General features: G+C 43.0%; 1 protein-coding gene across 6 annotated transcripts in view; it reads left to right on the top strand.

Moving 5' to 3' along the window:
• bnc2 (basonuclin zinc finger protein 2) overlaps window positions 1-12,218 on the top strand; it is a 179,000-nt gene that overhangs the window by 83,402 nt on the left and 83,380 nt on the right. The window contains exons 1-3 of one of the 6 annotated variants that reach the window (XM_080880691.1): window positions 3,914-4,520; window positions 5,526-5,879; window positions 9,522-9,584. The exons of 1 other annotated variant lie outside the window; for it this stretch is intronic. In XM_080880691.1, the coding sequence (XP_080736817.1) occupies window positions 4,071-4,520; window positions 5,526-5,879; window positions 9,522-9,584 (867 nt within the window). In that variant the 5' untranslated portion in view covers window positions 3,914-4,070. Of the gene's footprint in view, window positions 1-3,913; window positions 4,521-5,525; window positions 5,880-9,521; window positions 9,585-12,218 lie in introns of those variants that run through there. 4 more of the 6 variants (XM_080880694.1, XM_080880693.1, XM_080880692.1 and 1 more) reach the window with 4 other exon arrangements.

Raw genomic sequence — 12,218 nt, 5'->3', positions numbered from 1 at the left:
CTCTAGATGTGACTTTCATGTGACAACCTGAAAAGAATCAGTGTTTCACCAGCCAGCATCCTGCTCGGCAAAGAGAGGGTGCTCATCAAGCTCCTTCTGCTGGTGGAGATCATTTGTTTCTGTGGCACATGATCGCCGCCGCTGCACAAATTATGTCGTTCCACCTTCCACTTGTTGTCCTCTCCCTTTCTGGCCTAGTTTTTGTGCGAGCTGGTCTTTGTTGTTGTGATTTTCTGTCGTGAAAAGAAAAAAAAAAGCAACACAAAACAGAAAAATAATACAGCAGCAAAGCATCGTAATTATGACTCTTTGATGACTCCCTGTATTTGTTTTGTACTCTTTGTTGTTTGCTTCAACAGGTTTTCTCACTTTGCACAGAAAATAAAAAGCTGGATACTTTGCCTCTCAAGAGCATAGTAAGGGGAATTGGTTCTCTTGAGACTGGTCTAACAACTCAGTGCTGTCGCACCCAATTTCTGGGCTATTTGACCCATTAGATGTCAGTGCTTGGGAAACAAACAGGCAGTGCTAAGAGGTTTGATGGGCATAATAGTGTGGACTTAGTGATGGATGGTGCCATAGTTAAAGTACAAAGAGTCCAAGAATGTTTTAAATCTCACTTTCTGCACTCTTATTGGACTCTTTTACCCGACGTGCTCTATATGTTTTTCTTTAACAAAGACTGAAATATAATCAGAATGGAAATAATAGAATACAAGCCAAAAATAAGTGAACAGTAAAAGAATTAATGAGATGATGTAATATAATATTGATAAATATAGAAAAAAGTAACACAAATCATGAGAAAACACGTTTGTGTTGTTTGAAACGATATCAGCACAATCCCCGGTAGTTACTGGCAGATGTTTAGGTCACAGATTTATATTGTTTCCCGATTGCCATCTGAACTTTGAGGATTCAGTCATTTATCTCTAAAGGCACCAATTTCTAAACATCAAATGAAAGAGGAAAATCAGAATTAAAACATAAATCAAGCAACGCATGCAAAGCAGTGTGCAAATGTGACATCACCACAAATGACTGAATCCTCAAAGTTCAGATGGCAATGGAGGTTTATTTATATAGCGCATTTCATTATACTTCAACTCTACTTAGGTGAATGCAAAATAGAAACAACGCATATTAATAGTACTTTTTTCATTTTTGCCCTACTTTAAAAAATTGATTGCATTTTTTTTTTTAAATCACTTTTGAGCACAACCCTACAAGAGTTCAAACTAACGTCTTCATACGTAGATGTCACTTTGCTGTTAAAAGAGGTTATTAACTCTGGCGTTGCTTTGAATTTCTGGTTATAGTTGTTGCTCCTTTGTTCTGCGACTCTTCATTGTTGACACCTCCCTTCTGACTGCTCAAATTGCAAAATTGTACCCGAGACTGAGGTTGTGAGTACCTGGGGAGTAAGAATGCTGTGGCAGAGCTTTAGCCTCATGTGCACGCCAGTATTGATCCGTGCAAGCCTCAGTGACTGTTGCTACAGAGCAGGCTTCGCTCATGGTACAGGACTCCCACCTGTCACCAGTCGGTGGCAGCTAATGAGGAAAAGCAGCCCATCACACACTAGTACAGCACACACACACACACACACACCCATCAGCTTCTGGGATAACACACTGCCAACAATTCTGCCCTCTCCTCCTGCCTCACCCAGGCACCCCCTTCTCCCTTCTTGCCCCCCCCTACCCCCCACCCCCTCTTTTTTACTCTGCCTCTTTCTCTACCTCACTTTTCCTCTAATGAGTTGCAACACTGATAACGAGCCTGATGATCTTCCATTGATTCAGCTATCACTTGCTTGTCTGGTAATTGATCCGTAGCTGAGCCTCTAGTTAATTATATGGGCTTCGACATGGACCCCTGCCCCGGGGGGAATTCGCAAGTCCTGCACAATAATAGTTTTAATAAAGGAGCCTGAGGATCTCCAGTATCCCCTTTTTTCCCACCCTTTTCCTGCTTTCACAGATTTTTCATCTTTCTATTTCCTCTTGCCTCCTCTTTCCAGCCCCCCCTTCAAAATTTCTTCATCTCTGTATTTTTACTTCTGTCTCTCTCTCTCTCTTTCTGTGTTTTTTTTCTTTGTTTCCGCTGTCATCATGACCATTTACTATCGGCAGAAGCAAGGTGGACGGGGTAGGGGGGTAAAAAGAGGGGAAAGAAATGTGGAGGAAGAGTGAGCAATATCTGCAGAGTCCACTCCTCCCTCTCACAAATAACAGCCATTAACCAGCCAGGTCAGAAGCTGAGCCACCAGCTTGACTTGAAACACTGAGTGCCACTCGAAAAACCCACAGACTAGCACATTTACAGGAGAATGGGGTGGAGGGGTGGAGGGAGCAGAAGGAGAGAGGAAGAGAAAAAAACTGGAAAGCAAAAAGGAACCTTGGCGGCTAAATTGTCACTTAATATAATTAGCCTAAGCCTCGTGCATTACCTTTTCAATAAGTTGTTAAGAGCAGAGCTGGCGGTACATGGACAAGAGGTGACACATTATGCCTTTTACAACAATGCTTCTCGTGGCTACTGACAAGGCATGGGCCAGCATGCAAAAAGATGAATGAAGAAAAGAATTGAAAAGGAAGGGAGCAGCGGAAGGTATTTAGAGGTGGAGGGGGGAAAAATTACAAGAGACAAAAAAGCAGAGGATGAAGATGTAGGCAGGCAGCAAGAAAGGAGCGAAGATGTAAATTGAGCTTGAGACAAAAGACACAATTGCACATTTTCAAAGTGGCGAGACACACACTGCACACTTTTCTCTCTGCTGGCAGAAATCACCTGTACATAACAGTAATGACCGGTGTGATAATCTCAGCAAAGGTTAACGGTGTACCACCATTAGTACATAGTACAAAAGGCTTTTAACAGACAACCAAGAAGCTGTCTGCCGCAATTTACCACAAAATTTGAAGTGACTTTATATATCACAAGCCATTTAATGTAGCTGAGGAGAGAAGTTCTGTCCGTGTCCCTTTCTCTTTTGTTCCTCGGCAATGAAAAAGATCACTGTGACATCTCCCTCTCGCTGCGGACTGAGGCACCTGGTCTGTCATTTCTCTAATGATAGTGGGGCGAAAAGACGGGGTGGAGAAGACAAGATGGGAGATTTAAAGTTTAAAAAAAAAAGGGGAAAGGAAAGGAGAAGGAAGGAGGGAGGGAGATGGGTGTCTTCATTGTTTGAGATGTGTCCTATGCTGTGTCAAAGGAAGCATAGATCTTTTCCCTCTTTTTTTGTCTTATCCTCCTGTGTGTCTTTTTCTCTGTGTCTGCCTCCCTTTACTCCTCCATCCCTCATTTTATTCCCCTTACCTTTGCTGCTGTGGGGACCAATTTGGCTAAAATGGAACCTCTTCCTCATTTTTTTCTTAATTAAAATCTGAGAGCCTCCGCGGAGGAGGAGGAGGAGGAGGAGGAGGAGAGGGGAGAGAGAGGAGGTGCCTGTGAGCATGTGTGTTCGTGTGCATGCTGGTGGCAGATTGCCTGCGTTCCATTAGTCTTTGATTAGAGTCGGTGAAAATCAAACAAAGGCACGAGAGTTTTAAAAGATGTATCAAGGCTGGCATCTTTGCTTGTTTTAAAAAAAAAAATATATATAGAGAGAAAGATATATTTATAATTATCTAACGAAAAGAACACCAAAAAATGTTGATCAGCTGTGATAAAAAAAAACAGTTTTTTTGCAGAATACAAACCTGATTTTTCTTTCCTGAAACAAAGAAACTTGAAAACACCAAACAGAAGTGGCTCTTTTTTCACATGGAAGGCAACAACTCAGCTCCTTTGCTTAGCACTGTGTATAGCTGTGTGTGTGTGTGTGTGGGGGGGGTCTGTGTGCGTTCATATGCGTGTGTGGCAGGACGGTCCCACAGGAGAACTAAGTTGCTCTGAGACGTGCTGGCCGCTCGCAGCGCAAATGGTAATAAGGCGGGGGGAGACAAACGCTCCCCTCCTCCCGATCTGTGAGGGAGCTTGCCCCCACCTATCTGCGTCTAGCAGAGGAGGGATGTGTGTGTGTGTGTGTGTCTGCGTGCAAGTGTGTCGAAGTGTGCAGCACGATGTCACTGAGCATCTCACAGTGGAGCGGCGGAGTTGACTCAGTTGAGCTGCACTGGCCTGACACACACACACACTCTCTCTCTCTCTCTCTCAGTCTCGCACACACACTCAGCGAGCCACCGTCTCTCTCACTGGCTCGCTCTCGCACACACACACACACACACACACACACGCTCAGGCGCTCAGTTCAGTTCCTCCGTGGCTGCGGCGGAGTACAGAGGAGTCAGAGAGAGAGAGAGAGGCAAGAGGAGAGGGAAAGAGAGAGGACAGTCGGCAGCACAGACGTTGAGAGAGGGACACATTCACAGAGACACAGAGAGAGAGAGAGGCTAAGGGAGAGAGAAAAGGAGAGAGAGAGAGAGAGGAGCGGGAGGCAAGGAGAGCTGGATTGCTGGTGGCTCACTCCCACACCTCATCTTCACTTTGCTGGGACAGACACAGAATTGATGGTAAGATAAATTCAAGCTTTTTATTGGCTCGGCTGTTTGCTTTCATGGACGTTTATGGGACTTTTTTTTTTTTAACTGGACTTTAAATATGTTTTTTTGGTTGTTTGACAAATTTTTGGGAAAACAGTGAAACAGTATTTTTAAATTTCACAATTTTTTTTGCTGTATGTGTTTTTTTTTTTAAAGTCTAGAGTGTAAGATATATCTCTGTTGTACTTACAGCACACTATTTGTTGCCTTCTCAAGCTTGAATTTATTTCTGATTGTATTTCTGTGTGGATATTCACTGCTGAGTCTGGTGGTGGCACTTCCCAGGTTGCTTAACTTTTACTTTCCTACTTTTCTTTTTTTTTCTTCTTCAAATATTACGTGAGTGTGTCCATGTGTGTGCATGCAGGTAAACATGCGTTCCACTGTGTATGTTTGCATCCAAGTGTGTGTTTCTGTTCACTCCGTGTCCAAGTACAAAATGACTGACAGATGGATTACAGCAAAAAGTAAAAAAAGAAAAGAAAAAAAAAGTCAGGCCAAAGGCAACAACATGCACCCCCTCGCCTTAATTCCCATAATCCCCTCCTTTTTTTTTGTTTTACTCCATTCTTGCTCACCTTCTCATCAACCTCCCTCCTCACCTCCATCCTTTTCCTCGTCCCTCTTCACCTCCAGTGCTCCGCTCATCTTCCCCTGTCCAAGACGAGGCCCCCGAGGAAATTCACCACAAGCCCTCTTCTCTCTCCCTTCACCAGAATTAACTCCACATTCACTGCTCTGCCACCGGAGCTGCCAAGAAACCTCACACACATACACACGCACACATACATCTACTTCCTCATCTTGCCTCTTGCTGTTATCCTCCTCAGCAAGCAGGAACCAAGCTAGATTTTTTTAAAAGGCAACATAACCCCAAAAGAACCCACCTTCACTGACTTCTTTTTCTTCTCTCCTCCTTCACACTCCCACATCGCTGCTGCCCTCCCTCTCTGTCTCTCCCTCTCTCTGTCTAAGTCCAAGGAGGCAGAGTTGGATGTGAGAGGCAGTGAGTGTGACACGGTCCCACCAGAGCCCAGCAGAGACCCAGAGTCGCCCAGGCCACCTCCAGCTAAGGCTAACGGACCCACGGACACAGCTGGCATTTGCACGAGCATCATCTCAAGTAGCCACAGTAGTAGTAGCAGCAGCACCACCAGCAGCAGAAGTGGTCTGGGTGGCGTAAGCATCGTTAGCAGCAGCGCTGAGGGAGCAGGCGCAAGCTCCATGCAGTTCAGCACCAGACCGCCTAGTGCTGAGCAGCCGGGCTTCATGGGGACATGGCAGCAACAGAGCACTGACAGCAACCTCCTCTACAGAATGTCCCAGCAGGTACGTCGCTCAGCCTCACCCCTCCATCTTCTCCATCTCTGCCTCCTCCTGTCTTCCTTCTTTCTTTTCCATCTTTAAGGCCAAATGTTCATTTTCCTTCTCCTGATTTGTGTTTACTCTCACAGTATTTACTGGTTCCTGATCCAAGAAAGTGTTGGTGTACGTCTGCATGTGTAGGTGTATGTGTAAGTTCATGTTGGGGTGGGTGGGTGGAGGTGGTGGGGGGAACCAGTGGTTTCGTGGTGTCTTGTTTGTGATATTTTAAGTTAAGAGTCAATTTTGCAGCAGATTTTTTGTAACTTTCCCTTTTCTTTTTGGAACATTGATTTCATGCTTTTTGTGTTGCTCTTTTACACAAACCTGCTGTAAAGTATTTCAATTCATGCATTTTCCCTCTCTCTCTGTCATCTGTCACTTTTTCAAAATTTATTCAATGCATTTGTCATTTTCTTTTATTTTTTAAAAAAGGGCAAAAAATAGCACATTTTATGTATTTGCAAAAACATGTTAATATAAAATTTGCACAGCTTGCGACATGATTCCTTGCCTCTTGTTACACACATGCCTTCTGTCTCAGTAATTGGTGTGAGAGCGGAGAGGAGTTTTAAAAAGCAAGCTATAGGCGTGTTTTGGTAACCCCAGCGCCGATAAAGACTCGGGAAGGGGCACCCCTCTGGGACCGGCTAATTGACTTCGTGTGGCCGAAGCAGGAAGCCCCTCGCGCGGCTACGGAACAGCAAAGGAGCCGTGAATGAATCCTGGCTGGCCAGGAAAAGTAGTGATGATAACAGAGAGCCCGCAGCGGCTGAGGACAGTCGAAGATTTCCTCCCGACATTCCTCTGCTGCTGTCGCTGGTGTTCCTCTTCGTTCTGTAGCCTTTTTTTTTATTTTTTAGGTTTTTAATGTCGTCTCTAAAGTTAGAAACATGACAGGGATGAAGTGGTTTCGTTGGATAAATATCAGGTACGGAGAGGGGGGATAGGAATGTCCAGCTCCGAGCAAGTGTATGTGCGCGCGTGTGTGTGCGCGCGCGCGTGTGCTTGTGTGCGTCCGTTCGCGCACACGTCCGCGTGAGGGGAAGACAGTAAAGATAGAGGATGGTTGTTAGGTTGCAGTTAATCATAGCGGGACCTGCAGACTCTCCGTACCATGCACACGCTGTTACGCACTAGGGCCATAGCGGCTCTTGCGCAACAGCTTCGCCGCGGCTCCGTGCTGTAAGTGATGAGAAACATATTCTGTCACCTTGACGGCACTTGGAGTCCGTTTTGTTTTTGTTTTGTTTAACCCCCAGAGGTCGAATCGTGAAGATGAAAACGATGTTTTGGGATTTTTTTTTTTTTTTTTAAAAAAGAACAAGAATCCCGGTGTAACTTTTAGTAAAGACACATTTTGTTAAAGCAGCTTTCCACGAAATAGTTTTAGGAGAAAAACAACCTCCACCTTTTTTTTGTTTTAGTCAGGTTGATCTTTAAAGCCCTCAAATTTATTAGATACGTAAATCAATAGTGTTTCCCTTTACATCCTCACACCTTTCGTGCTTATCGCGTTTTATCTTCCCCACCCCCTCAAAATCTTCCTAAAGTAACGATCATGCAAACTATTGATACACGAATTAGTGGATGGGTTGCAGGGGTCAGCGAACCGCTTCTCTTCTCCTCTCCCGGTACGAGCAGGTGGATGGGCCCTTGCGCTCAGCATCTGCTGGGACCCCACGTTTGCGTCCCCAATCCTTTTTACAAATGCGCACCGTTGTTTCAATATAATCAGCTGTGGGACTCGCTGTTATTTATCCTTCCTCGCACTACTTAGAAGACATCTTCTCATGTTTAGTAGGCATGACATAAATTCTCCGAAGGAAGCCTGTTCCTTGACAGACTCGCCTTATTGGAATCTAACCGATAATGACTTTGTGTTTGCCGAGCCTGGCGCACCCTGGGGTGTTGGAGAGAAATGCGTTATGGGCTTGTGTTAAAAAAAAAAAATACCCCCCATCTCCCGTAAAGATCAACCAGGTGACAGATAGATGCAGGATTTTATAAAAGTTTAGTTACATCACATCTCCATCTGATCGATAGAGACATAAAAAAAAGATTTGTGCGCAGTGCGTTTTGGAGAAGCGGCTGTGATGAGATGCAGGGACATCTCCAAAATAACAAAAACAAAACATAACAACAACAACAAAACCCATTTGGCAATACCTTTTGGAATTCCTTGTAAATCAAACACACACAAAGAAGCACTGTCGAAACGTAGGAAATGTCTCTTGTGATAGGAAGGCAGTGATTTTCCTATTTTAAAGCCATCCTGTTAATTACGTAAATAACCTGCGGTTTGCAGCAGGTGTTTGATTAGCTCGTGGACAAGCATCCGTGACTGAAGAGTGCAAAGAAAGTGAAGCACAGACATTTATTTTTTTCTGTTGCATCCAAATTCCGAATCACTAGTTTCATTTTTTTCATCATAAAAAAGCAGCACGTGTCTTATATGGCGTGGAGAAAATTGCTTAAACCTAAAGAAAATATTTAAAAACCACTTTGAATTTAATAAATAATGCCTGTATTGCTGCCGAATTTTAATCGTTTTTCATAGATTTTTATTGGCAATTAATGAATGTATTTATTTCATATTCACTTGGATGTTTTTCAAGACACGAGTCATTTTCTTTTAAAAATATTTGGCCACAGGCGATGCTGTTTGGATTGAAGAAACAAATGAAAAATACAGGTGAATTAAATATTTTTCCTTATGTTTTATTAAATGTGGAGTGTGAGATTGCATATTGATACAATGGTATTTTTTTCCTTTTTCTTTTCTCTTCTTCTTCTTTATTTATTTATTTATTTATTTTTAAATCGTTGCGTGATTTTTCTAAAGCAAACGAAATTAACAGCGTTGGATATTGAGGCATTTGTGCAGTCGAACAAATTTACACCTTTCATAAAAGGCCTTAGTAGGTTTTTAATCTTTGAGCAAACTCTTTTTTTTCTAAGCCACACAGCAGGAGATTTACATCCTCTATAATCCACGCAAGTGTCAACAGGAAAGGGCATAAACAGCATGCAATTTAAATGAAATCAATGAAATGGATTCAATAAATACGACCTATTTTCTCAGCTTCCTCGTGTTAAAAAAAATCAGTGCACATTTTACAAAACACTGCGAGAAGGGAACTCTCCTAATTGCTTTTATGGCGGAAAAAATACAAACATTAGTCGCGAGTGTAATTAATTCCAGGCATTACGGAGTGATAATATTTGGAGCCTTAATTGACCCGCTGCTGTACATGCGTGGCTATGAATATCGACCCTCTGCAAGTTAAAAACTCCAGAGTTAAGTGATACTACGAGTCTAATTGGCTCATCAGGGATGTTTCCTCCACAATACAGCAGCCGGAGGCCGCGTTTCTCTCTCTCCTTTCCCCCCCCTTTTTTATTGTCTTCTCCGCTTCAAGTCGGAGGAACGTGGGAACAAGTCAAGGATTAGAGAAGCTTGTAAAAATGTGCCTTCATCTCCACCTGAGGATCTGATGGAGCCACCCAGGCTCGGTGCAGACCTCAAAAGGGGTGGGGGGAAAAATCAGTGTATATCTCCAGTTTAAAACCATCTCTAAAATAGCCTCTTCCTTTTCTTTTTGCAAGGGTGCTGTAACGCGGCTTCCTTTGAAGTGCGACAGGTCGACTATGGGCCGAGATCTGGAAGAGGTACAGTGGCATTACAGCTTGCCTGACTTCTGTCTGCTCTCAGTGCTGCCTGCTTCATCTCACACCGAGACTCTTTTTATCCACCTATGGACACAGCAGGGGTGGATAACACAGACATATCATTTAAAACTAGATAACACAAAAACACCAAAAAATTAATTCAAATACCAATAATAATCAGCGTTAAAACAATAGAAATAATAACAGAAATTTTATATCTTATATAGCTTTTTGTGGCAATTTTTTTCTTAGGATTTAAAATAATATTTTAAACAAACACTCACTCAGATTTGCAGCATTTTATTCTTTCACTGTAGCATTTACAATTTTAGGATATGGAAATTACTTTAATTTAATGTCAGTAAATTAAATTTATAACTAATATATATATATTTATATGTCTTTTTTAATTCTTACAAATCTGCTGGCTTCTTGTCTCCAAACATCCTCTCAAAGATTTGAAAGCCTGACTTTATTTCCTCTAATATTACAATTTTTCTTTCCATTTCTCTTCCTTTTCCTCTTTTTGTCATGTTTATTTATTTATTTATTTCGCTTGGATCAACATCACAGTCCTGTTGGTTGATTTTCCCTTGTTCCATATATTTCGTTAAAGCGTTGTGCAGCCAGCCCAGCGCTGTCTGTTTATGCCAAACGGTTGGAAGTGAATTCTGTTAGCGCTCAGAGCATGATGATGGACATATTTGTGGAAAAACATGCTCTGCTTTGTTTTGTCTGACTGAAGAAATTAGGTAGATATTATCCTCTTCAGCGCAGTTCAGAGTAGACGCTAATCTGCCTATTAACACAATGATAGATTTATAGCAGTGTGTGTGCGTGTGTGTGTGTAGGGAGGCTGGAGGCAACCGTTGTTTTACACGGTGGGGTAAAGTCGTGTTGTATGTTGCATATGTGGTGCATATGCATTGCTTCTTACTGTTGTGTTGGACTTGGAGGCAGTGATTTGATGCATATGTGTAGAATTACCCACAATCGGTGAACGTGTGCGCATGTGTGTGGTTACACTCGCTGTTATTATTTCCATGTCTGTCTTTGATGGGTCGTTGCACACGGAGCATATGGATGTCTATACATACATGTATCTGGTGTCAAGTGTGTGTCTGTGTGTGTGTGTGTGTGTGTGTGTGTGTGTGTGTGTGTGTGTGTGTGTGTGTGCGTGACGTTTATGTGTGCGCTAAAGAGTTGGTGTCTGTGGGTTTGCCATTTATTTTTCTGAGTGGGTGGCTAAGCACTCATATGCCAGTTGTGTGAGTGTAAGCGTGTTACTAAGGATGTGAGAGTGTGTGTGTATCCTCCCTGTGTGTGTGTGTGTGTGTGTGTGCGTCTCTGTGTATTGGATCGGGCTCCATGTGTGTGCGGGTGCGAGGTGAAGTGTCTCTTGGCTGGCCCTGGCTGGAGAGCTGGAGGAGAGCAGAGGTGAAAGAGGAGATTTGCAGAAAAGACACGCACCACTTCCCCCATTACTACTTTTTCTTTTTCTTCTTCTACTTTTACGTCTTTGTCTTTCACAGCTTCTTCTTCTGCCCTCGCTTTTTCAGCCCTCTTCCTCTTCCCCTACCTTCACACTTTCTGCTCTGTGTCTTCTTCGCCACTGTCTTTCTCACTTGAAACTCTTCACCAGCAGCAGATCGAATGCTCAAAGACGAAATCAGATGGTTTTTATGCAGCTACTGTCTTTGCACAAAAGGCTCCTGAGACTAAATCTGTGTAACTGGGGAACATTTTGAGCGTGTTCACTTTATATACCGTGCAGGATTACGACTCATCATAAGACACAAGGACAGAAGAAGCACAGTGTTTTCTTGGTTATGCCTTTTTAATCAGTGTTTTGGTCTGGTAACCTGACTGGAAAAGCTTCAAAGCTTCAACAGAATAGATGACCCTGATAAAGCGCTTATCCCTCGATCTAAACTTGTCCTCTTATACTGCCTAATTCACGTATTACTGCTGCGCACCAGTTAAGAACATCCAGATAACATAGGCAGAGCTGAGAATGGACGCTGTGATTTTTGAGCGAGCTGGCATCCAACGCAGTCTTTGTGTGTATGATGATGCGTTTTGTAAAGGCGGCGTTATTTCTGCAGGAGAGCAATACGAGAGTAAGACCGAGCAGGAAGGTGGGCACGGCTACTAGTATATTTGCTGTATGCGTGCTCTAGTAAGAGCCCATCTGGTTTGATGAGGTGGGAGGATGCACAAGGTTCCATTCATGCTGCGGTCCCCACTATATTTACCCAAGTGCCAACCAGGGAGATATGACGTCCACAACATTTTTACTTTAAACTAGTTCCAACTGGCGTTTCAAAATCTTTTTCTCTCAGAAAGTGCATCGCCCAGTATGTCTGAAGGTACATGTATACATACGATAACTATGCCAGCTTTTTAAATTTCTGTTTTACATACTGCTTGTCTAGTGGGTAACATCAATAGCCACGCTTTTAATTCCACCATTTTCCACTCTATTTCTTGGACAGTTGACTGACTCTTCACGCGTGCACATATATTCTCCTTTCTTTCACTCACCATCTTAAAATCCGTATGATAGATTTTAATTTTCAATTCATTTATATGCTGTCCTTTCAAAAATAAAATACGGCACCCTGATCTCGTGTA

The sequence above is a fragment of the Rhamphochromis sp. 'chilingali' genome, assembly GCF_963969265.1.
Source record: "Rhamphochromis sp. 'chilingali' genome assembly, chromosome: 4".
Lineage (NCBI taxonomy): Eukaryota > Metazoa > Chordata > Actinopteri > Cichliformes > Cichlidae > Rhamphochromis > Rhamphochromis sp. 'chilingali'.
This window is presented reverse-complemented; position numbering and strand designations above follow the sequence as displayed.